Here is a 26,097-nt window from a genome sequence, read left to right as displayed (position 1 = left end):
TCAAGGGTGTAACTGCTGTTGGAACATGGTAATGACGCCTTCTTAGTTTACCTGATCAAAACATTGATATGACTAAATCTGACTTTCTTTCAAGATTTTTCCTGAAAAAAAAGAACTATAGTAGACTTACAATACACTGATAACCAGCATGTTCCTTTGCCTGAGATTATATTTTTGAGGTATGTTCAATTTCTGTGAGCAGATCATGACATGGTCCTACCAAGCCTTTTTTTTTAGGTTAATAATAAAACATGTTCGGTCATTTTTATTGATTACATCTTTATTATACCAAAACTATTCTGAGAGAACAGTGGAAGTTACTGAATACAGTGAAAGCAAACTTGATACAACCAACTTCCTGCAGAGGTGTGAGGTCTAGATACGAGATAAGATTTGACGATTTGATAAGATTTGAAGTGTTTCTTAGTACAAGACTTATTCACACAAATTCCTATAAGCACCCTGTTTAATGCTTGATAGTTTTTAATGTAAAATTCACAGTCTGGTGGATGCACTGGGGGCAACTCGGGGTTCAGTGTCTTGTCAAGGTCTTGTCAAGGCATGTCTTTTGTCCTGCCTTCCTTCTCCCACCACAACTGGTCATGGCAGATGGCTGCCCTTCCCTGAGCCTGGTTTTTCCTCCCCACTGTTGCCAAAGTGCTTGGTCATAGGGGCTCATTTGGTTGTTGGGTTTTTCTCTGTATGTATTATTGTAGGGTCTGCCTTACAATATAAAGCACCTTGAGGTGACTCTTGTTGTGCTTTGGCGCTTTATAAATAAAATGGAATTGAATTGAAAATTGAAAAGGATTTTTTGACACGCATGCTAGAAGGGTCAGGGATCAAACCACTGACCTACAAAAAAGATGATGAACTCCTTCACCTCCTGAGTCACAGCCACCTAATCCACAACAAAAACACCCTAAACAAAAAATAATTAAGAAAATAAATATACGTAGGAGTATTGGCATCAACCGAAATGTTATTTTTTTGGGTTTTTTTGCATGTGTAAAAGTGTAAAAGGTATGAGCTATCCATCCTCATAAGCTGCTTTGATCTCCTTGCGTCAGTAAGACATAAAATACTTCTGTTCATACTTAATGCCTTTTAGGACTGTGACTCAATTTCAGTATTAAACGTAAAGTAATCTGAAAAATGTTGATATTATTGTAATATTTGTGAGAGGTTTTTTAAAGTTTCAGTTTTAAGTTTCAGCTTAATTTCATTGCAGTGTATTGAGTAATATCAAAGAACTGCAATGCCGTGCATGGAAAATAAGATTTTTCCCTTTCAGTGCTGAGCTATATTGTGTGAATTTGATTTCAATATAGATGGATTTTCCATACTCTACTTACACTAAGTAGCGATATCCTGTGTGTTGCAGTTAATCCCCAGGCATTATCATAAATAGATATTTTATTGCTATATGCATCTGTGCTGTATGCTCTGTAGATGTGCTCTCACAGCCAGCAAAACATATAAAGTGAAATAACAGCTGTTTATTGTCCCTAAAGACATTCATGAATGTTTAAATACAGTTTCAGATGCACATTTCATACTCTGCTGATCACATATGTGCAGCTCTACTTGCATTAATCCTGGCAGTACACTGGACCAAAGTCCGACTTTTCCCTCTTTTATTCTCCTACTGGAGCTTTCTTAGAAGCAAAAGGAGTTTAAAAACCAGGCTTGGTCCAGCAGCTTTACAAAACTGAAGCAAGAGACTGCATGAGCATGGAAAACTTTCAGAGTTTGATTGAGAAAACTAAATTGGACTTTTAGTTTAGAGACTATAACATAAGATATACATTCTGAGTTTACCTAATACTTTTCCAGCACATTGCTTTAACCTTCCCCTTCACTTTACCATTATGGTCATAGCTGTACATATATATAGATTCTCATAGCAGCCTTGGAGGAAGTGATAAGAAAATACACATCCTGCTGGAGGGGATCTGCCAGAGTCCTGCCAATCAATGTGCAAGTTCACCAAAAGTCAAACAAATATAAGAAAATTTGGTTTTGTTACTCCTGGCAGCACTGTGGGTATGAGGGAATGAGGAATGAGGGAAGAACTGATCTGACAACATACTGGGAATTCCTGACAGCAGGAACAGACAGGACAACGGAGAGGTAAACAATGTGCAGGGCAACCGAAAAGCTTCAAAACGGTGTAATATAATATTTGCCCTGTGACGGAAAAATACGTACTAACTACATGAACTGAGGTACAGTGAATGCACTGCTTCATCTTATTATAACAAGTTTACTACATTACTACATTTTTTTCAAACTTCAGCCGCGTTAAAAAACAATTTTCAGTAAAACGTCCCCACTCCATTGCAATAAAACTTTAATATATAAAATAATGACACTTTGATTTACTGGTTGAAGAATAAGGAGTAATCCAAGCGTGTCAGACGTACCGATGTTATTTGAGTGGGCGTTTACCCGGGAGACACCTGTTCCTCTGTCAACTTACAACTTCGACTTACTAATTATGTCTGAATAGGAAGAAAGCTATTAGTTATTTCTTACCTTATTTTTAGAGCGATTGGGAGGGGGGGGGGGGGGGGGCGTCCTTTTTCCTCCACGTGTTCAGATGATCACTGTTCCCGCAGTAAATTCAAATTTAATAAATTAAAAGCGCTGAAAAAAAAGATCAAAAAAGGGGGGAAGAATTTAAACCGGCAGACGAGGCAGTGCGTATGTTTGACAGGAGAGGTCTGAAGGTGAGCACCGACTCGATGCAACAGGAAAACGCTCACCCGCAGCCTCGCCTCGCTTCTCGAGTGTGTAGGCTGATTATACTGCTTAAGTTGTGGGGACATAAATCTGTTTAGTCATACTCTTTTGGGTCCCGCCTTCTTTTTGAGAGCAAAGCCAAAGCCGTTGCTATGAGCCACAAATTTTTCGAGTGTGGACTGAACTCTGGTTAAAGTCAAGAAAATGATATATTTAGGTAAGGTTTGGAGTTGGAAAGGCTTGGAAATAAATTCAGGTCGGCGCAGTGTTGTTGATGTTAGAAACACGACTGTGTGTGGGTGAGTGGCCTAGAGGAATGGAAATAACCGATCGTAGAAGAAAGAAAGTGATATTTAAAGAGCAGAACTCAATTAAAATAAATAACACACCGACTACTACTTCCATATCAATAAATAAACAGCCATAACGTGTCCTCTGAGCTCGCCAATTTATTTATTTAGTCTGAATTAGTGTGTTTGTACATTACACGTCAAATAGTACTATAAACTGTGCATATCCTGAATGATTATGCGCGGTGGAGTTCCTCTATACTGTGCTGAGTGATGATTTGTCATACACCAAACTGCGGTATGTAAAGAACCAAAGAATGCTGTATGCAAAATGTCAGTTTTTATGGCATCCTTTGAGTCATGTGACGAGTTTATTATATCAGTGGTTTGGGAGTCAGATATTAGTTCTGGTTCCTGCTTCTAATAAATTATGCATTAACTTTACATTTGAAGTAAAATAAAAAGCTGCTCTTACAGGCTATTCAGGACTTTATCAAATATGGTGCACATTAAAAAAAACACATGGGAAAAGCTCAAATCCGTACTGCATGGTGTTAATCTTTTGGATGTTCGGGCATCACTACTAAAAAAGGAAGAAAGATGGAAATCACTGTATGGGTTCAGAAAAACTTTAAATAAAACAACAACAAACAAAGTTTGTTGGTGCATCCAAGTTAAACTATGCAGGAATCTCAAAGATGCCAAAAACTGTCCCTCTAATGATCACTTGAGGCTGGTTTCAAAAGCGAGTCATTTCCCACAGAGTCATGTTAAAAATACAAAAGTTAACTATACAATCTTATAGGTATAGTTTTCCCTTAATAACGTAACCTTTGAGATACTGATAAGGGTTAAACTTAGGGAAGTGACTGCTTTGATTGTCAGATGTGGTAACAAAGGGAACTGTAACCAATACCTGTCTGTTAGTGCTCATGTCCTCTAATTCGACTCACTGACTGAAACCTTTACACTACAGTGCTTTTAGGAGCACATAATGGAGTGATCTGATTTAATATTACAGCTTGCTGTGTCTTAAGAAGCTTGAGCTTTTTTAGTTTCTGTATAGTGAAATTCAAGTATTTAGTAACTGGCTCCATGTGGTGTACACATTCACTTAGCTAGCCAAAGATTCTGTCCCAGGTGGAAACAAACATTTGGAGGTTGTATAAGGAAGGGTATCCGGTGTAAAAGTCTGCAATATCGAATGTGCTGATACCTGCTGTGGTGGTCCCTTGTAAATATAGGAGCAGCAAAAAATAGCTTACTTAGTATTAACCAGAAAATAGTTTTGTGTATAAACAAAGCTTCCTAAACTTTATTTATGGTTCCTAAAAAAAACAAATGGCGTCACTAAAACTGCTAATGTTTAACAACAGTGGATGATGTTATGGTGGCCATGTCCATTTTTTATCTACAGTCTATGGTTAACACATCACCATGTAAGGAAAAAATATTTATACACAAGATTCAGCTACCAGCTTCTGTAGGCCGAGCTCATTTAAGATGAACTGAGGAGAACAGGAAAACTGTCAGAGCCATCATCCCACGATCCCAGGAGGAGAGGGACCAACCGGCTTGTTATCAGCGCGCTCTTAAAAAGTGACTCTGAAGAGAAAGAGTCCAGGTGCTAATCTGTCAGCCATTGAAAAGATTTGATGCATTCTGAGAAAAAAAAATACAAAAACAGCTGAAACTTTTATGTTACGCAAGAATGGAATGACGTTTTTATTGATTTCCTCAGTTGCCCAAAAATGTGCAGAGTTGCCAAAACGTGACATGAATCAACACTGTGGTAACGCCGTGTCCCAACACTTTGGGGTTTCTAGAATCAAAATAAAATCTGAGAGTATTTCTCCAAAAAACAATCCATTTCAGATTTATTAGATACAAACGTCTCGTTTAAATTAAATAAATGTTTTAAATGATTTAGAAAAATGTTTATCGTGTTATTTTTGTGGAATTTCTAAATGTTTCATTAGCGTTTTTGTACACTGAGTTTTATAAATGTTGAACATCCAAAGATTCATTTTTTTCTTTCCTTTTTTTTTTTTTTTTTACAAACTATCTCAAATGATAAACATGATGCCCAGCAACATTACGATGCATATGTAGTTAATGTTTTAAACACTGTTTAGCCTCTCTAGGTTTTCTGGATAATACCACAGACTTCACAAAAAAAAAGGGGGGTGATTTTGTTTAGATACAGGAGATTTTATTTAGCATTTTGTGTACAAACATAGGCCGCAAATGCCTTCCAAACATGTTTGCCCTCAGAATACAGTATTCCTTTTTTTCATTATTCCTTTTTACAGTTCTACAAGCAGAACATTGAATATTTAACAGGAACAAGAGTTAAAAGTTGAGGAATAAAAAAAGTGTTGTTGGTCACCAAGTCTCATCCTCACCTTTACATCGTTATATGCTCAGTAACGCAAAAGAATACTTTTTGAAGGTTGGAAAAGCCTAATTTAATGGCAGCATGTTGTTGAAGAAGTGGCAATAGCAGTGTCGTGTACAGTAAATGCAAGAGATTTGGAACTTTCATATAGAAGAATATATGATCAGAGTACTCCACAGAAAAACTAAACCTTTTTTTTTTTCTCGGTTGGGACTGAGGTTGTGGAGGGAACTGTATTATGGAGGGTACATGCAGTTACGGTGACAATCAACAGACCAAAACAATGCAGATTTAGACTAATATAAGACTCTTTTCTCCTCTACCACATACTGTACTGATAGTTTGGATTTTGAAAGAGACTAGAGATGTACCGTCTCAATCCCCAACGATCAGCGGACGCCACATTAAATAAAAGAGAAACCAGATTATGCATACTCTAGTATTATACACATTATACAACTCTATGGAAAAAGCAGGAGGAGTCTGAGTTCCAGGAACTCACAGAATCTACCTTTTAAATTAAGAAGAACCTGCACTTCCTATTAGCTAGACAATCACAGTGGCCAGTCTGTTGTTCAACACAAATAACTAAATATGAACTGACAATGCAGGAACTGAGAGTTGAAAAATCACTGCAGTTCTACATAGTCGGGGCCAAATAGAGACAAACAGTTGTAATTCTAAGACGTAAGATTTTCCCAAAGAAAGCACACCAGATAAAGACAGTTTTTGAACATTAATTTAGCTTTAGATGGCAACATCTTAAATAAATAGATCCAGGCTGTGCAAAAGCATAAATAAATAAAAATAGTGGATATAAAACTTAAGAAAATAACAAAGATGGACTTGGGGAAAATGTTTTGATCCATTGCCCTAAAAAGACAGATGTTAACACAGTTTCTCTTTTAACATTATGTGCATCACAGTCAAATGAAGGTGGCAGGTAGGATAGGCATGGAGCTGAGAGTATGAGCTAAGACCACACTTAAGTTTAAGGTCCTGTCTTAGTCGTCAGTGAGATGAACGATGTGTGGCTGTCCTCAGCAAAGGCAACGGGAGAACGAATGTTTTCACAGTCAGCACTATCACTGACATTCAGAGGCCCACGGGCGCTAAACAAAAGCGTAAGTGTCGAGGCACGATAGGGTAGAGTAGAGCAGGCAATTAGGACTTGCTATAAAGGTAACAAGTGTAATAATGAATAAATGACTGGTGGTGGTGCATTCGGCCTCTCACAACCTACACGAGTACAGGCAAGAAAAATATCTTTGAGATGCTGCAAGGGCAAAGCAAGAGCAAATGCGACGTTTAGAGGGTTCACCTGTATCCGAATGCAAGAACTGTGTTTTCCATCATAATTTACTCATGTGCGCTTTTCCACTCCATCTTCATCGTGGCCACAAGCACACGTGAACCCTTATCAGATCCATTTAACTCATTCATTGGTTTTACAGCCAGTCATGATAACTAGCCTTGAATTGGCTATAAAAAGTAAGCAGTATAAGCAGTAGTGATATAAAAATCTTTAGGAAAAAAAAAGAACAAAGAAAGGATAAAGATCCCCATGAACTACATCCCACATCATGGATACAACACAGCAATAGCAGGAGCGCACAGAAATAAAATGAACAAAACATGCCTGCATGTTAAATCAATCATACTGCAAAAAAAAAAAAAAAAAAAACATTTTAAGAGCTTGTCTCTAACTTGGCCAGTGAGTTGTGGACAAATAATTAGGAGGACATTTTGCCATGTGTGCGCAAGTAAATTAATATTCCTTCATTTAAGACAAAAGATGCGCTGTTCGCTGGACATAAACGCAGAGTGCTCAGGTCACTTCAATGGTAATACAGTAGTTCTAACATTGCATTAGTGCACTTCTGCAGCTACAGATTAAATGGTTACAAAAGGAGACAACGCCATGTGTGTATGAGATGTATCATGACATTGCATAATGTCTACACTAGACAGGCAATCTCTGGATGGGAGTTGTGCTGATAAGGACCAGCTTGCAGTCATAGAACTTCAGTCTTTTCCACAGCAACATACAGTATGAACTACAAAGTGTGTGTTACCTTCATAATATTAATAATAATAACAATATCGAAATGAAGAACTGATAGAACAGCTGAGCAGTTTCTATTAGAACAAGGCTAAATCTTGCTTAATTACTGCAAGACTTGAAGTCAAGGCTAAAACCTACTACTTTCTTAAACAGAAACCTAAGTTCACATAGAAAAAAACAAACAAACCAATTTCTCCCCGACGACCCCAAAATAAATTACAGTAACAGCAACAATGATTATACTGTTAACCAAAAAGAAAAATACAACTTTAAGATTATGTACATGTACTTTATCTGTAAATACAACCGCTTACTTTTTCCTAACAAAAACCCCCCAAAAAAACATATTGATTTGGCAAGACGTCCTATGTTACAATGCGAAGGACATTTCGTCAGCAAAGATATGAACACAGACAACTCCTATGTTAGAAAATATATTGCTTCCTGTGCATTTAAGCTGAAGGTTACTTTGAGACACAACACAAATAGAGGAAACTTGCTTTTGTGGTCGGACAAACGGCAGGCAGTCAGACTGCAGTGTATTACAAATCACTGGGTTCACTTCACCAAGCCGTAGCGTTTCACTCCAACCGGGTTTGTTTACGTTGTAAACACTTTAACATACAGGTGTTGGCTTCCTGTGATACAGAAAAAAAGAAAAAGCCAGCACGACGGCGACAGCCACACGCTGACTTTCAGTTCCATCAAATGTCTGCACTTGTTTGAAAGAATGCGCTGAGATTATGTAAAACATACTTAGGATTTTCCTCAACTGGACATGAAGCAACGTTTGAGATGGAGAAACACATTTTGCAACATTTTTTCCTGCGATTGGTTAAAATAAAGACGTACAGAGAACAATGCCCAAAAGTTCGTGGAGATTCTGATTTGTTGGCGAACCAATTCCAGAAAAATCAACAATCCTGACTCGTTCTGTGCGATTTTGTTCATTCGAACTTCTCGAATTATGAACCACAACTGTGTAAAAGCTGCAAAGGTTCACCACTGAGACCAACAAAAACCAGGTGGTGGATGCATTACACTGGAGGTACATGGAATCATACTAATTATCAGGTAATGACAGATAGGAATGGCAAAGACCTCACATACTCTGTACTTAAGAGGCCCAGTGGCGCCCTCTTGTGTTCAAGCACAACAGGCATCACCGGAGACAAATCCTTCCCAGCTGCAAAAGCTGAGCGGAGTGCAGTCAGTCAAATAAAAAACACACGACAGGAGGCTCGCTCTGAGCCAGTGTCCGTCTCTTTGTTCACGCAGCGGTGGTCAGAGTCAGCGTTAGCTCTATACTTCAGTGGAGAACAGGATGCTCTGTCGTTTACTGTCTGGGGTGGGAATCGTCTCCAGCTGGAGGAAATACAGCAACACCTGGACCTGTATTGAGAAAGTTTAAAAAATGAGCAAATTAAAAATATAAGTATCGTAATGAGCCAAGCACCTTTACAGAAAATACAAACACAAAATGGCAGAGGGCAGAGATTGAAGATAAACTGTGTGGCTTACCTGTGCCATCACTTCCAGGGACCAGCTGTCCCCCATGCTGATGGGCTGTGTTGGGTTAGCGGGGATCTTGCTGTCCTTCTCAGCGGGCCTTAGTAAGGTCGGCCCGAACACCGTTGCCAAATTATGAAGAGACATCTTGTTGATACTCTCCTTCTCTGCCACCCTGAGGCAAGGCAAGGCAAGGCAAGTTTATTTGTATAGCACAATTCAACAACAAGGTGATTCAAAGTGCTTTACAGAGACATTAGAAACAAGAACAAATAAAAAGCATGATTTAAAATTGAATAAAACAAGCAAATAAACTAACTAACTAATTAACAAACAAACAAACAAACAACAGTATATAAAATCAAAACAGATAAAATCAGAACAGTAGATAAAATCAGTAGTTAAATGTAAGTTTTGAAATTTAAGCTTAAAGTGTGGATTTGGTGCTTTATTCAAATGCAGCTGAGAACAGGTGAGTCTTCAACCTGGATTTAAATAAACTGAGTGTTTCAGCTGATCTGAGGCTTTCTGGGAGTTTGTTCCAGATATAAGGAGCATAGAAGCTGAATGCAGCTTCTCCGTGTCTGGTTCTGACTCTGGGAACTGATAAAAGACCGGATCCAGATGACCTGAGGGATCTGGAAGGTTCATACTGGGTCAGGAGGTCATTGATGTATTTTGGTCCTAAACCATTCAGAGCTTTATAGGCCAGCATCAGAACTTTAAAGTCTATCCTCTGACGGACAGGCAGCCAGTGTAAAGACCTCAGAGCTGGACTGATGTGGTCCACTTTTTTGGTCTTAGTGAGGACTCGAGCAGCAGAGTTCTGAATGAGCTGTAGTTGTCTGACTGATTTTTTAGGTAGACCTGTAAAGATGCTGTTACAGTAATCAAGCCTACTAAAGATGAATGCATGGACTAGTTTTTCCAGGTCCTGTTGAGACATCAGATCTTTTATCCTTGATATATTCTTGAGGTGATAGTAAGCTGACTTTGTTATTGTCTTAATGTGTTTTTCTAAGTTTAGGTCTGCATCCATCACTACACCCAAATTTCTCGCCTGGTTTGTGGTTTTTAGATGTATAGATTGAAGTTCTCTGGTGACCTGTAATCGTTTTTCTTTGGCGCCAAAGACTATTACCTCAGTTTTGTTTTTGTTTAGCTGGAGAAAATTGTGGCACAACCAGTCATTGATTTCCTCAATGCATTTACCAAGAGCCTGTACAGGGCCTCGGTCTCCTGGTGACATTGTGATATATATTTGTGTGTCATCTGCATAGCTGTGATAGTTTATTTTGTTGTTGAGTAGAGGAGGAGAGGAAGAGTTGAGTAGATTAGTAATAAAGATGCAGAACAAGAGCGATGTTAATGTGCAGGGATGGAGATGGACTGCTCTGAGCGCAAATATGAGCAAGTTGGAGATGCTACAGTAAGTGCGGCAGAAGAGTTTATAGGATAAAACGGGATAACTGTCCACAGACACTCCATCCAAATAATAATCACAAGCTCCTCCACCTCTGACATTCCTTGTCATTTTTTACATATTTTATTTCCTTAACCTTTATTTATACAGGTAGTCCCACTGAGACTTAATGTCTCATTTACAAGAGAGACCCAATAATTAATACCGATAAAAAGATTATGAGTCTGCCCAACAATCCTGATATTCTGTTTATCATTTAAGTTGGCTGTGGAGCGACGTCTGCTAAATATGGCCTCTGCAGTGTGAGGATGTCTCTGTTTTACCTTAATTACAAGAACATGTTGTGGTTCTAAATATGCAAACAGGCATGAAACTATCCGAAAACATTCTCTTGGATATCGTAGTAACGGCCAATTTTTGGGGCTAAACGATTTATGATAACAAAACAATAACATTGTCAACCAATACTGAAAAAGCTTTGACTCTATAAAGACATTAAAAGTAAAAGTAATAAATCTCCAGTTCTATTCAGTGCACAGTCAGGCTGTTTGCAGTTGCAAGTGATTTATACCTAATAGTATAAAAGCTACATCAATACAGAAAATCACTGAGGTGAACACTGCACCATAATGATGTTCACATAACACAATAAACTGTCTCAAGTTTAAAACAATATTAACATTTAGATGTTTTGGAGACAAATGTAAAGAAAATCCATCTGAAAACACACTCGTGAGTGATCACCACCTAATGCATCAACTATAAAAATTTACGTTCTTGAATTTGGTTTGTCTTTCTTTCTGTGCACATTGGTGTGCGGTCATGTCTACTTTCTGTGCATTTATTTTTGTGTTTAGTTGTTTATACCTCTTTAAGTGATCCAAAAGGAAAAGGAATGTGACCAGGTTGGGTTCGGGCAGTGACAGCAGCAAGTTCAGCATGCAGCTCTCTTTGGCAACACTATCAGACAGGGCTGCAGAGGAGGGAAGGGAAAGATACAGCTGCTTATACATTTCTTGTAAATAAAGCAGTTCAAACTGCTTATGTGTGGGAAAACCTCAAAGTCAGTATCTTACTGATGCCGCCTGCAAAATTGGGATAGAGCTCATCGGTAAAGAGCGGTTCCGGCAGCTCTCTGAAGTACAGCTTCAAGGTCCCAGCGATGGCATTGACATCCATCTCACTCATCATCACTGACACATCTTTGTTATCTGCAGGAGAGACGAGAGCAGCCTGAAACTGGATGTTTGCCAATCATAACGCTAGGAAACACCTCAGAACAAACTGCCGTGCCTCCTAACTGTTAGCGTCGAATTAAAAGTGCAAAGTAGGATACCCAATTATTCGTTAATACATAAATTGATTCCCCTGTCAGTCTGGTTAATGATTTCAAATCATTAACCTCTTGATGTCTTCTTCATGATGTCTTTATATAGGGCCAAGTTGGTTCGGATGGCTTTTGTCCCTTAATAAATGATCATTTAAAAATGAAACATGTAAGATTGACAAATATGCAAAAATAAAACCCCCAAAACAAAAGAAGTCATCAGGTATACGGATGGCAGAGATACTTACTGGTGTCAAAGGCAGTCTTCAAGGCCTGAATGTCGGTGGCCACTCCTGACACTCTGTAGATGCCCACCTCCTCCATGCCCCTCCTTTCAATCTCCTCTAGGCACTGCCGGACAATGTAGGGCACCTTGGAGCGCTCTCGTCTGGATGAAAACAAAAAAGGAATCAAAAAGGAGGGTCTGAAATAACATTTGTTACAACTGTATATACAGTATGCTACGCCAACTGACTTCAGCCATTCACTGGCCTATTCTCTAAAACATGACAGTCTACCACAGTTTGGGATAAGACTGAGTAACCTGACACAGGGAATAATACAGATGTGATTATTCTGATTACAGAAAAATTACTGTGAGCAACTGTCCTAGCCCTAAAATGTCAGAGGAGAACACAAATAGTAATGACCTGGACATTTCACAGTGCTGGTGGGCAAATAGTCACTCTTCATTTATTTACTCACTTGGTCACTGTGGAGATCTTAACTCCAAACACACCCATGGGTTTCTCCGAGGGCATCCTCTTCAGGCTAAACTCTCTGCTGGTGAACTTCATGGACAGTTTAATCTCAATCTGATGAGAAACAGAACTCAAAGTTAAAAAACAAATCAAACCATTACACAATCTGAATCGACCTGCTTCCCATTTCTCATTAATGCATACTACTATGATCTAAATGTAAAGCTACATTAGAGCTGCTAGTGAGTGTAATACAGGAGGAAAATCTTGTTTAAGTTTTGATATCTTTATTTTGTGTGATCCACTCACCCCATTCATGGGAATAACTGTTCTCTGCCAGTCTTTGCCTTGGAGAGTCTGAGGATCAAGCTGAGTTGAGGAAACATGATAAAGAAAAAAACATAAATGCTCACACTGAAGGATACTCATACTGAACATTGAGAAAGTTTCAAATAATGAAGCAACATAAATGCAAGTAATCACCGCAAGTCAAAAATTAAAAGCTCAGGCTTCAGTCTTCTGGATCTGTATGATCTCAGTGAGAGTGGACAGAGGCCCCACCCACCAGCTTTACAAATCTTCTGTTTGTGAATGGCAGCCAACCACTCAAAGGTTGTCTTAAAGGGTTAGAACGGGGTGGGAAACTCCAGGCCTCGAGGGCCGGTGTCCTGCAGGTTTTAGATCTCACCCTGGGTCAACAGACCTGAATCAAATGATTAGTTCATTACCAGGCCTCTGGAGAACTTCAAGACATGTTGAGAAGGAAATTTAGCCATTTAAATCAGGTGTGTTGGATCAAGGACACATCTAAATCCTGCAGGACACCAGCCCTCGAGGCCTGGAGTTTCCCCACCCTTGGGTTAGAAGCTAAAATGGCTCGATTTCAGACAGTGGATGAGCTGCACCGAGGCCCAGATAAAAATATTATTTGGAAATTTGAGTCATGTGAAGATTCAGAGAGTACATTCAAACTAAAGACATGTTTCAGGATCCATTGTGCATGTTTGCTGGAAAAAAAACAAAATAAACGAACAGTAAAAGTGCTTATGATAGTCTTCTATTAGAAGTGGTAGAAAGTACAATTTTGAGAAATTTTGCTGTACTCCAGTTACGTTCTTCTTCTACTCCACCACCTTTCAAATGGAAACACTGTTCTTTAAAGACCTTTATTTGACACAAATACTCAATGGTAGATTTTTTTATATTTAGAAATTTTCCTCAGATTTTTTCTTTTACAATGAAACTATGCAACATTTATTTTGTGATCCTCTGACTGGGCATGAGACAAAGCAGGTTGCTCATGTAAAATGCTGCTTATGCATTGATGGAACATTAACAAACTAATAATATGTCAGGTATAAGGACAGCTTACTATGAAACTACTACTTTAATAAGCTGATAATATTCATGTACTTACCTAATATTAATTTTGCAGTGCATTTACATGAAACAATCTATATTATTAAACATTTTAGATCTAACCGGATCAAAAAATGATCACTTTTTTACAATTGAAAGAATAACTTCAGTATTTTGTTTGGAGCCACTGCAGCTTTATAAATTATTGATGTTTATCTGCTTTATTATGATGATCTTAAAAAGTCAAGGCTATATTTAAATACTGTTGTCCTACTTACTGTGCTGCTGTGTTATGTCAGAAAAGCAGAGCATAAAGTTATAATTGCATCAACTGTCTTACTCTGCTGTAGCAGAATGTTTTGAAATGTGATTTGCAGACACACTACACCCTTCGCTATATATTTAGAAGCACGATAAACAAATGTAATTTATTCAGAGGTACTAACTACACTCAAATCAAAGAGCCATGCCATCCTGGGCAATAAAGGCTGAGTGCGAACAAACACAACTCACAAAACGCAACAAACACGCTCATACACAGTATACGCATGCTGGGTGTGTTTACCTAGTATAAGCCCCATCTGGTTGGCTGCAAAGCTGGATCAAGTTTCTCACAACCGAATCAAACTGAAGAGATTGGAGTGCTCTTTGGTTTGAGCCATTTATCTATAAAGAATTACATTCCACTAAAAAACAGCAAAGCCATAAGAGCTGGCATCCTCGCCGGCCTAAAAGCTTTCAGACACAAACATGATGCTGTCGTCTCTGACTTTTAGTGGCTTTTTTTCCAATAATTCGACAATCTGGTCAAGTGAACGATGATAAAAGCTGGAATTTAGCCAGCATTGCAACACGAGGGTAAACAATAGTTGTCACAGCTCATTCAGATGGAGACAGGACTTTACACAATCCATGAATGCAAGGTGTGGATGCGTACGTTTAAAAATTGAAAGTATGAAACAAGAGGGATGTTTATGGTGTAGAATGAAAGGGAAAGTACTAATGATGCAGTAAAAATGGGGGAATTCAGGCTGATGATGTGACAAACTGACACCAAACTTTAGAACTTTAGTGGGCTGAGTGATTTTTACATTCTGGTTTTTTTCTACTCTCCTTGAGCACTAAAAACACTTTATACAGCTTGATTCATTCACCCATTCATACAAGCATTTTTTGGTACAAGTTCTTTTTTAACATTCATACACAATGACACTCCAATGGACACATCGTAGAGCAACTTGGGGTTCAGTACCTTGCCCAAAGATACTTGGGCAGCCAGGCATGGCACCATCAACATTGCGGTTAATAGATGAGCTGCTCTACCTCCTGAACTACAGTGACCCTTAAGTTTAGGAAAGATTATGGAAAAACAAGCAAACAAAAATGGACTGGTACTTATGTAGTGCTTTTCTACTCTAATTGAGCAAACCCAGTCACACACACAATCACACTCGTGCTTTTTATAAGCCTCATCACTTGGTCTAACATTCACACAACATTCACACTAACGCTCAGACGGATGCATCGGGGTTTAGTATCTTTCTCAAGAATACGTCAACTTGCAGACTGGAGAAGCCATGGATTGAGTCACCGATCTTCCCTTATAGCATACGTGAAATTATCATAGAAAAAGAAAACTTCATTTTTTTACTTTGATTCTAAGATAAAGAACAAACATGCAGGAAAAACTGCACTAGCTAGAATACACACCAAGGACCTGCTCAAGTGTACATCCATGTTATATGTACTCTTATTACCCATCTATCAGGTCAATCCTTAAGCACCCATGTTTTGCCTCTTATTTTGCCTCTTATGCTAGATACCAGCCAGTCTGAAAACTAAACAGTCATTTTTTTAATCTCAACATGCACCTGACTGATCAAACACTCAAAAAAGCTGCAGAGTAAAATGTAGATTCAATAAGCCACCGTGACTTTTGCTGAACACAGCAGCAACATTGCCTTGGATTTGTGAAAATCCTGCTGAGTAACCTTCCAACAGCTCTGTGAGTTTTTTCCTTTTAAAATGACATCATCTGTCAAAATAGGATCGTGTCTGAGGCTTAGAGGAGCCACTAGGTGGAGTATGTGACTGTAAGTCACAGTTTGGAAACTTATCCTAGTGTAGATAGCTTTTTCCAACCAGCATGGATGCAGAATTCTCAGAATAAATACAGCTGTCCTCCGTAATGCGTGTGTGTGCATACGGCATGAAACAACATGTACGCAATGTTGCACCAGTGTATTTGTAACAATCATTTAAAAGGTTACAGCTATTATTTTGTGGGGGTTTTTTTTAACTCCAGAGCAAATGGGCTGCTATATACATGAAGGTTAGTGTGTGTGAGTGTTTGTGGTAAACAGAGCAAAAAAAGCTTACAGCAATGTCCAATCATACTCGTGCACACACAGACGCACACTGAAGCTGACGAAGGAGTAGAAAAAGGGATTGTTTTTGGTAGCAATGGATGAAAGAAGCAACTCCTGTTTTTCACGTTTTTTATCTTTGCCTTTGTCTCTGTTAATCTTCTAGGTGACACTTTGCAGTATCCGGCGGGGTGGGGTTGCCTTCGTGATTAAATTCCTGACTACCTAAATCTGCCATCAAACTATGGTCAGTCAGATGGGTTCAGCATAATGGCAATTTTATGGGTCTGGCATTATTATGGAGAGAATACTTTATGGTACTGATTTCATATTTACTTCCTCTGTGGAGGATGACTTTGCTGCTACTCAGTACCCATTCTTCAGGGTGGTGATAAATATTTGAAACAGCTAAGCCTGGCAGGAAGCAGTGAGCACGTACAGCTTTTTACAGCTTTTATTAAACCGCTACAAAGTCACTCCACTTTTTCTTTTTTTTTTAAAATTACAGTCACCTGCAAGTGCAGACAACTTCACTGAAACCCATCTTCATTTAGCCAGCCTCTACCTATCCATCACATATTCCTCTAACAAGCTTCACTGATCATATGGTATGCGGCACCTATTGTGGCATAAATGCTTATCAGCAATGAGTCATGGTGGTCATGGCTGAGAAAAGGGTGATGTCATGTCATACCGGGATCTGTCCTTTCCCCATGATGCGGTCTGTACCGTCTCCATCCTCTTTGTTCTGCTTGGTCTTGTTGTAGCTCTTTTCGTAGCAGAGCAGCCTCAGGGTCTGAGAGCCCTCCAGCTCGATTTCAAACTCCTTCAGCGAACAAAGAGAGACAGAAAAAAAGCTATTGAGGAAAGAATAAATAAAAGCAAAGGGCGGGAAATATTTGAATACAGTGATGTCTGCAGATAAAGATCATGCAAAAGAGCCATGATAACTTCAGAGACATCACCATGGCATTGCATCTCAATACGACCAACGACAAAACGCAGCTGACCATCACTTCCTGTAATTATGTAAGAGAACGTACTGCATATGTTTTGCACATATTTTTTGAGGCCCACACTACGTTGGTTCACTTAGCTTTTGACCAGATGTGAGTCATCACCAGCAGCTCTTCATTAGTTAATATTATTTCCACTTTGCTGGGCAAAATCCTCAAAGAGTCATTGGGTCCACTATGGAGCACACCCTGTCACACATGAACTAATCCTGTGATTATGTCTCAGAGCTTTTCTTGCTTCACCCAGCTATGCCATTAATGCATTCTTGTTTGTGCACGTGTGCTTGCTTCCATGTATATATGGAGTATGTATATGTGTGTTTTGTATATTCTTGCTGAAGCTCTGGATGCTTTGGATTTGTTTAGACATCTTTTAACTGCTCGGAGATGGATGCCTAAATGATTAAAAGACCAGATGTCAGCTACATGAACTATGCTAAGACGGAAATGTGTGCAGGTATGTGTTCCTGAGTTGCACTGATATGACGGAGAGGATGGAGAGATTTGTGCAACTGAGGATTCAATGCAGGCACCAGCTGGTACATGTGGGTGAGCAATCTCTTTATAATGTCACAGAAACAACTACATGTCTACTTCATCAAATCCAGCTTTGAAGGTATGTGTATGTTGAATTGCACACGCTTTATCTCTTACCTCATTCCATTTGGGTTCACTGGTGTATCGATACACTCTCGTCTTGGCTTTATTTGAAAAGAACCCAAAGGAGTCCACCTCCAATGTGCAGTAGAGATCTGGCAGGGAGGAAACAATTTAATACAATTTACATTTATATGGCAAATCACGTCGTCTTTGTGAATGTATTACATTAGTAAAAGAATGGGCTGAATGTTTGATGCTACCCTAGGAAAATAAATCAAATCAAATGTCTACGAATTTCAGCCCGTGGATCCAATTACACACTCACGATTGAAAGTTTAAACAAAAATAACACTGTTTCCGCTGCTTATGAACAAATTAAAATTGAATTGAACTGAAAGGTTGCGTGGGTGAAGGTCAGTGACTCACTTAAGCTCTGTTTGAGGCCGGAGGCAGAGTGGATGATTACATTCAGGAACCCGTAGAGACCGGAGGAGGATTCATCCTCTGGAAAAACGGTCAGTGAGCAGACAGTAATAAAAAGTTAGGAGGCACTAGAAAAGCATGCCGATCTCTGCATGTTTTGGAACAGAGTGAGAAAAGGAAGGAAGAGGTTTAACAGACGTGCTCTGTATTAAACATCTGGGTTTAAAACCAATCCTCAATTTTCCCAGTTATTAATGATTACTTCATTCCTGGGGACATTATGGGAAAGCTCAAGGTTTCCAATAAAAGCACAGACAAACCAAGGCTGTAAATAAAACTGCCTCATAAGCACTCATGAATATCTTTAACTTAAAAGAAGTCTGTAAAAAACACAAAATTATGTTGGACAAAATAAAAACAGTCACTCTACCTTCTTTGTTAATACTAAGTGGAATGTGGTGGACAGTTTGTAGTTTTATACAAGAGCTGGTCAACATCTGCAGCTCCATGGACGTCAGGGAAACTGTTTTAAAACCTTGAGGGGAGACAGTATATTTCAATTTTAAATCACACTGTACTTTAAAAAAAAACACCACGTGCCGTACAGATATGCAAAAAAATATTGGTTTCTTAGCCTCAATCGATTGGTAGTATTTACATAAACATGCCCAAATTTTAGTATCTTGCACTTCAGATGACTGAGCCGGTCCAGCCTGACTGACACTTACACTTCTTCTGCTGCTCCTTGATTATCTCCTTCCACTCTGCACGTTCATAGTCGGATGAAATCAGGAAACTGTAGCTCTGAAAAATAAACACATGAGAGGCGTTTGAGAAAAACAGATGGTCACAAAATAACAGGAAGACCAACACGATAGCTCAATGCACGTTCATGTTCATCCTTTAAGTTTCTCCAACTCTCACAGCAGTGACCAAGTCTCACGGTTACTGTTTAATGCATTCACTGTCTATATGTCTATATTCTCTTTATGCCTGTTGTCATGTACTGACGTTGAGCCAGCATAATTGTACAAGGTGTCATGCAGAAATTGATACACACTCATAAAAAGAAAGTATGCAGTTACAACAGAAGTTAGCAACCCAAAAATTTATAAAAATAACTTTAAAAACAACAATTAAAATGAGGAGAAGGAGCAGTGAGGGGAAGCTGATGGGAAAGAGCTGTTGATAAAATAAAAGCAGAGGTAGTTTAGGATAGAAAGCATCATTACCTTTCCATTCTTGTTGTAGAATCTGAGGGGTATGCTTGGGGATGTTAACAGGAGCAAAGACTCCTGTTCAGACAGCTTCTTCCGGAGGCGATCAATGACTTTTGAACCCTTGTTTGCTCTCTGGTGGTGAAAATATTTGACTTTATTTGGAAGAGTGTGAAAAACCTATTCAACTGTGAGTAACTGCTACATTTGGACTGCTTGAAATACAAAAAAAACAAAAAAGAAATAATCTTGTTTAAGTTTCCAAACAGATATCGGTGAAACTACTGCACATATCCAACTCGAAGAAGCGTCTACTTCTGAATATCTGCATGCAGAAATCTGGATTAGAGCACATCTACGATACCTTCTCTCTCTGAATCTCGCTGCGGAGGTGTGAGATCTTGACCTTCATGGCGTCCAGCTCTTCATCGGGGACTTGAGGGATGGTAAGTGGCTCAGCCTCCTCGGGGCCCTGGAAGGTCATTTCGCTCAGGGGGATGTACCACTTACAGTCGTACTGCTGGTTTTTACTGCAGCAGGAGAAGGACAGGAAATTAAAAGGAGAGTGTTGGTTAAAAGAAAGTAAAAAAAAGGGGTACATGAAAGACGATGAGCCAGGGATAAATGAAGAAAAGTACTTATTATCTGTAAAACAAAAAAAAATATCAAGAGGGTCTTTTGGGAAAATATTTCAAATAATAGAGATTATTAAATCTGTGTCAATAACTCTGGTTGTTGTTGTGAAGCTTAGGTCCTGTTCTAACATAGATGTTAACTGTCATTACTAATTTTAGACTTGTTCGCCAGCATTGCTGCTAATCTGCTGGATGCATGTCAGTGTATCTCATCCCTGAGACTGAGAAAAATAAGCAGATTCTTCTTACCCTCCAATCTGTTTCTTCAGCTTGGCGCAGAGCAGCAGATCGGTGAAGAGGAAGACGTGCCGAAGCTTCCTGGCTCCCTCCACCAGCTCCACCATGAAACTGTCCTTCAGCAGCTGGCGGTTCTATGGCAACAAAAGACAACACTCAGGGGGTCAGTAAAAAAGACAACACTTTTATGCTGATAACTAAACAGCTCACAAAAAACAAACAAAAAGAAAAAACAGAGTCACTTGGAGAAATGTGCATCCAAACTGAATTGCTGGCAGTCTGGATAATGGGGGTAATGGAGGCGGCGGCATTTTAGGGAGCTCAGACCATTTTAAGAGTCACAGTAATAAATGTGTGAAATTCTCTGGAAAGGTCACAATCAGTTTGCAGAACCTTTTCTTAGGTGCCGCATCTAAAAGCATTATCGCTCCTTCCATTCTCCCAAATTCCTACTTCTCTTCCACAAGTGTGTGAAAGAGGACACTAGAAGGAAAGGACGGTGAAGGAGGGAAGGGAGAGAGGAGTTTAGCTTTACAGCATCAAAAATGACAAAAACCTCATTAGCTCATTGTGTGCAATCATTACTTTCCCCATCGCCCAAAAGACATTAAAAAAATTTATTTTCAAATGCTTGATCTGGCATCATCATCACGAACCATGGGATCACACAGGAAAGGATGAGTGAGGGAGGAAACGAGAGGAGGAAGAGTGATGTTTGTGACATCAGTGACCAGAGCTCTGATCACTGATGTCAGACTATATAATGAGATGTGTAATATCATCATTTGCCAAAAGAGGGCAGTGATGCCCTTTGCTAAGAAGGAGACGCGAGACTGGGCATTAAAACAAAAACAGAGAGCAAATGAAGCTCAAACCACAGCTCAGAAGGAAACAATCTGCTTTTAAATGGTCATAACCTTTGTTTTACTTGTGGTTAGAGATTAGATCCAAGTGGTTCACTGTAAAAAGGAGATGCAATTTGGAAAAAGACAACAAAATCCCTTTCACTCATTTGTGACACCACTTTTATTCTTCTGATTGACTGTACACGTGATCATTTCTACTGAATTGCTTTAAATACTTTTTTTAAATCTGTTCAAATTTATCTAGTAAAGTTTCAATTTTTCACACGCTTTATTGGATTGTATGGGTTTCCTTTGGCTAATTACCAGAAAAACTGTCCAACCAAAGAATGAGGCTTTAATGCTCCTTTTACATCTTCCACTGCAACCAAACCATATTTTTCTTCATGTAATGACCGCAGACCCCAATTTCACACCAGCACTTGACTTCCCAAATCCTGTCAGTCTAACAGGAAAACCCTGAAACATGACATCACACTTTCCAGAACCAACGACATGCCTCGTCTTCATCTTTGTGCAGTTTTTCTCCTTTCCCCTCTCCATCACAAATACACAGTTACTGTCACCGCCTGAAAACACTGAAGTGGACATGACGCTAATGAAAGAGAAGTTTATGTGCTTACAAATTCTCACTGGGCATCTGCTAACAAGGAGGAGAATCATGCTGTGTCACTCAGTGTTTAAGCCCGAGAGAATCAAAGGAGGATGACCAAGACAGAGAGGGAAAGAGATAATGGGGCATGATTTTAAAAGAAAAGTGTCAGTGATGGGGTGGGGGGGGGGGGGGGGGGGGGGGGCTCTCTGACCCAATAAAAAGGAAAGGTCTGAGAGAGGGAGAGAGGAAGGAAAGGAGAGAAGAAGCCAGAGAGAGACGTAGTAGCTCTCGACAGAACAGATGTCATGCAGCAGTTTCTAGCTGTAGATAGACGGCGAACCAAGTGACATATCACCACAGCAGCTCCACTGCAGTGATCTGTTGTCGAGGCACGCACTCGCTGCCTATCCCACAGCACATTACGATCACATTCTGATCCCTGAAATAACAATCTAATAGAAAACTAATTCCCACTGAAGGATATAATTATTCATCACGAGCTACACAATCAAGGTTGTGATCACGACCAAGTGCTGTGATAGATAGCTTCCGGATGAACTGCTTACTGTCTGTCTGACAGCCATCTCTACTGGAAACTGTCATCTACATCTGTCAGTTCAACCACAACAAGAGGATCCCTAAAAAAACAAAGAAAAACTCATTATGCCTTCTTCTCTTCTGTCCAGGTCTATTTGCCTAATCAGGATTATACTGTCCCAGCCACTGTTGAGCAGTGTACACATCTCTCAGTCTCCATGCGTTTGCATGGGGATTCAGATGTTCTGTGAAGTTGCTCCACATGTAACATTACCCCCGGAGGATACTTCCTATCTAGAAAAGAAACAACCAATCAAAAAGCTCTGTCTATGTCATACATGTGCCAGCTTACATGCTGTCAAGTCAGTTTATTTTTAGAGTGTTGCGCAGCAGTTTGAAGATTTGACACATCAGAGGGAACCAGCGCTAAAAAATATGAATCTGTACTGTAAGCATGCATATTAACAGCACGAGCACAGCATAGCATTATCTGGTCTTTACATGATCGTTAAAGCTGACGCTTCAAACACCATGTAGCCGACGGTTATGGGACAAAAGATATGTAGATGTGGCCTCTTTCTGCTACTAAAAAAACAACAATAAAATATCTAAAAAGTCATGAAAAAAAGGCTTAATTTAGATTCTTGCACTGAATATTCGTAGAGCTGTTTGGTGACTGCTTCGATGTAATGTGTAGCTACATTTCTAGGAGGTGCACATTAGTTTATGATGTATATTAAAGCGCAGGGTTTCAGACCAGTTTGTGCATCTATTACGTAGATTTAATGCAGATGCATAAATGCACTATTTCACAGCCACCATGCGGATGCAGGCAGAAATGAGAATATGGGAAGACGAGCTCATTCGTTTTATCGAGCTTCTTTGCTCTGCAACTAGGAAAGAAAAAAAAAAGACATCTTTAACAAACCAGCCGTCTGCGCACATCAGATGACATTTTTTACAGCATGAATCTTCGGAAAAAAACGCGTCTCTCTTTTTTCCTTGTAAAAACTGAGCAGAACATCAGCAGCGTAAGTGTGGAAAGAGAGCGACATCGGGCGGAGCACGCCGACGCAGAGGACGCCGATTAAATATTGACCATCTCCTGGAGGTGCCTCGCTGACAGCGCGCAAGCACTGACGTGAGTTTACAAAAGGTCTGTGTTTATATTTAGAGTAAATGCTTAGAGGGCCACACTGCGTCTGTGTGTGCATGTGTGTGTGTGGTTTTTTATCTTGTACAAAAAATTCGGGACACGTTTGTTTATTAACAGGCTGAAGGGTCTAGATGACTGTGTACATTTAGCTCCACTCACATCAGGAGCATTTTCCCCCCCAAGGAAAACAGAGCCGAGTGAGCGACATCGTTTGCATTTTAATTAAGCAGTTTGTGTTTGTGTCGCCCCCCACTCATGTGGCCAGGCCAGGACCTCTGGGGGGCACCTGTTTTGCTATGCTCCTGCATGCCTCCAGTGACTAAAAACACAGACTGCTCACAAGCAGATTTCAGGTCAGATCATAATTGAGCACTCTGACCTGTTTCCTTTTGTTCTCGCGTCCTCTCATTATGGCATAACAGCAGAAGAAAGGAAAAACATTACGACAGCTGAACTGAAATAAACTTAAATGTAAACCACTCACATCAACACTGTGACATGTATGTACAGACTGGAGTCTGTAAATTCAACAAGGAACTGAAAAAAATCAAATCAAGTCTGTCGCATGCTCCATCCATAGCGAGGCACAATATAATGAGCCTCATTGATTGTGCTGCTTTCATGAATCCATGATAAAAATTTCATGATTGTGGTATGGCGGCATGGAGATGGAAATGGGCGCCTGGAGGGACAGATGGGCACGTGTGTATGTATGTTCAAAAGCAAACAAGACCAGGAGAATGAGAAAGCATGTGAAGCTGTGTGTGTGCGTGCGTGTGAGGAAAGGGTGCGGTAATGACCTCCCGGTGAGTGAGGGAGGAGCCTTTTTGCTCGCTCCCTCCCACTCTCAATTTATGAATAATTAACTTGGAATCTGCCAGTCAGAGCGGACTGGTTGCTCATTACAAGGCATTATGTACGGCACTGTCACGCAAGCTATCAATCAAGAGGCATCCACTCATGTGCATCAAGCCATCTCCAGGGATGAGAGAGACAGCGGGGCGGGGGTGGGGGCGGCTGTGATCAACTGTGTTAGCGTTAGGGGAATTGCTCTCAACTAGACAACCCTGGTATGACCATATAAGGACATGGGCTCTGCTTTAGGCTGCAGATTGGTGCATCTGGTAGACCCCTATGGTAGCAACTTCAAGGTCATTTAGAGGGTGTACCGAACAAGCACTATGTGAGTTTTGATTTAATTTAATGTCATTTCATTTCATTTTAACAGATTCAAGTCAAAGATGTGTCCTTAATGTTACAGTTTATTAAAGTCATAGTTACAATTTCGAGACAACAGAATATACCACACCTCCTATGAGCTGCTCAAGGCAATAATTGGACCAAAGAATGACATCAGCTCAGACCTCAGCGTGACTTTTAAACCTCTGTAACACTCACCTCTCCTTTCTTGAAAGTCTGGCGACGGGACGTCGTCTCCTCATTGATGCTAGACAGAAAGTTCTGGGAGATCCGCAAGGCGTCCTGCAGAAGGGGGTGGTCCGGGTGGCTGATGGGTGTGTGTTTGAGCAAGTCCTAGCAGTACAAGGAGAAACATTGAGATGCAGAAGCATATTTTCAACTTATAAAGTTACAGTATAGCAAATCTTACTTATTACGAGTTAACTATAATCCTCTTTTCCTTTTAAGTGTTACACACACAGTCCAGGAAATGTATGGATGAGTCACACAGCTTTATGGCTCAATGTTTCTACAATAAGATTTCACAGATTCAATAAACTATAGACCCATAGAACCGTTCAGTACAATAAAACAGCTGAAAAAAAAAAAGACGGGCTGTCAGGTTTAAAAAAAAAAAAAAAAAAATTATAAGCAATTATGCTAACCAATGACAAATGAAACACAGGCTGTTCTTTGATCACCCAACGCATTCTTTCATGGTTTAATTTGTGAGAAAACATCACAATTCCCAAAATACAGTAGAACACAGTTATTAATGAGCATCGCTGGGCCTGCACGTTCTCTATTACTTACATGAAGTACCAAAGTGCTGCGTGTCACTCTGTCCACTGGTTTATAAAGCAAAGCTATAAACGAAAAAAGAGCAGATAACAGACAGATTTTTTACTGAGCCCATTTGCAACATATAGACAATAAAAATGTTTACACAGAAGGGGTGTAAAGTGTGGCACGAGCTGACCTTCTAGTGAGTTCTTGCCTGTCTCCTTACAGTCCTTGGGGCTCCTCACCTTCAGGTTCTGTTTGGGTACAAAACAAAGGTGCAAACAGTGGCTTAAAAATGTATAAAAAGACCTTTAAAAGTCTCTTCAGTGACAAAACACGATGAAGTTACTATCTTTTCATTCTTTAGCTTTAAGGTCATCTACTTCCAAATACCAGCCTCCACTCTTGACTACTGGTCCTCAGAAAACACAGACATGTGCTGATGGTGTGGCAGAAACTAACGCATGCTTGACAAAAAAGAGAAAGAAATGGCATGAGAACTAGTTTAACTCACAACTGCAGTTTTCTTCCACATAATAAAAGATCATTATTTAGGATCAATATATTTTTTTCTGTTTAATTCATACATAGCAGTTTAAAAAACACTTCTCCTCAAATCCCCCTCAAAAAATCTAAATCCTTGGCTGCCGTTCAAACAGAAATATCCCAAAAT

At 39.6% G+C, this 26,097-nt stretch overlaps 2 protein-coding genes across 2 annotated transcripts in view; both read right to left on the bottom strand.

Moving 5' to 3' along the window:
- The window catches only part of adora2ab (adenosine A2a receptor b), a 13,400-nt gene extending 10,614 nt beyond the window's left edge, over positions 1-2,786 (bottom strand). The window contains exon 1 of the mRNA XM_080875621.1: positions 2,539-2,786. The gene's annotated coding sequence lies outside the window, so the exon portion shown is untranslated. The remainder of the gene's footprint in view (positions 1-2,538) is intronic.
- Positions 2,787-5,218: 2,432 nt separating this feature from the next.
- Positions 5,219-26,097, bottom strand: part of LOC308392793 (breakpoint cluster region protein-like) — a 94,861-nt gene continuing 73,982 nt past the window's right edge. The window contains exons 6-23 of the mRNA XM_080876023.1: positions 25,621-25,678; positions 25,455-25,507; positions 24,861-24,995; positions 20,324-20,445; positions 19,804-19,969; positions 19,455-19,574; positions 18,951-19,026; positions 18,653-18,757; positions 18,226-18,303; positions 17,854-17,951; positions 16,878-17,009; positions 12,768-12,827; positions 12,463-12,572; positions 12,006-12,145; positions 11,507-11,641; positions 11,298-11,403; positions 9,020-9,182; positions 5,219-8,890 (exon numbers count right to left, since the gene is read on the bottom strand). Coding sequence (XP_080732149.1) covers positions 8,801-8,890; positions 9,020-9,182; positions 11,298-11,403; positions 11,507-11,641; positions 12,006-12,145; positions 12,463-12,572; positions 12,768-12,827; positions 16,878-17,009; positions 17,854-17,951; positions 18,226-18,303; positions 18,653-18,757; positions 18,951-19,026; positions 19,455-19,574; positions 19,804-19,969; positions 20,324-20,445; positions 24,861-24,995; positions 25,455-25,507; positions 25,621-25,678 — 1,947 coding nt within the window. The 3' untranslated portion in view covers positions 5,219-8,800. The remainder of the gene's footprint in view (positions 8,891-9,019; positions 9,183-11,297; positions 11,404-11,506; positions 11,642-12,005; positions 12,146-12,462; positions 12,573-12,767; positions 12,828-16,877; positions 17,010-17,853; positions 17,952-18,225; positions 18,304-18,652; positions 18,758-18,950; positions 19,027-19,454; positions 19,575-19,803; positions 19,970-20,323; positions 20,446-24,860; positions 24,996-25,454; positions 25,508-25,620; positions 25,679-26,097) is intronic.

Source organism: Rhamphochromis sp. 'chilingali' (assembly GCF_963969265.1).
Source record: "Rhamphochromis sp. 'chilingali' genome assembly, chromosome: 2".
NCBI classification, from domain to species: domain Eukaryota; kingdom Metazoa; phylum Chordata; class Actinopteri; order Cichliformes; family Cichlidae; genus Rhamphochromis; species Rhamphochromis sp. 'chilingali'.
The sequence above is the reverse complement of the archived record's forward strand: the minus strand, read 5'-3'. Positions and strand labels throughout refer to the sequence as shown.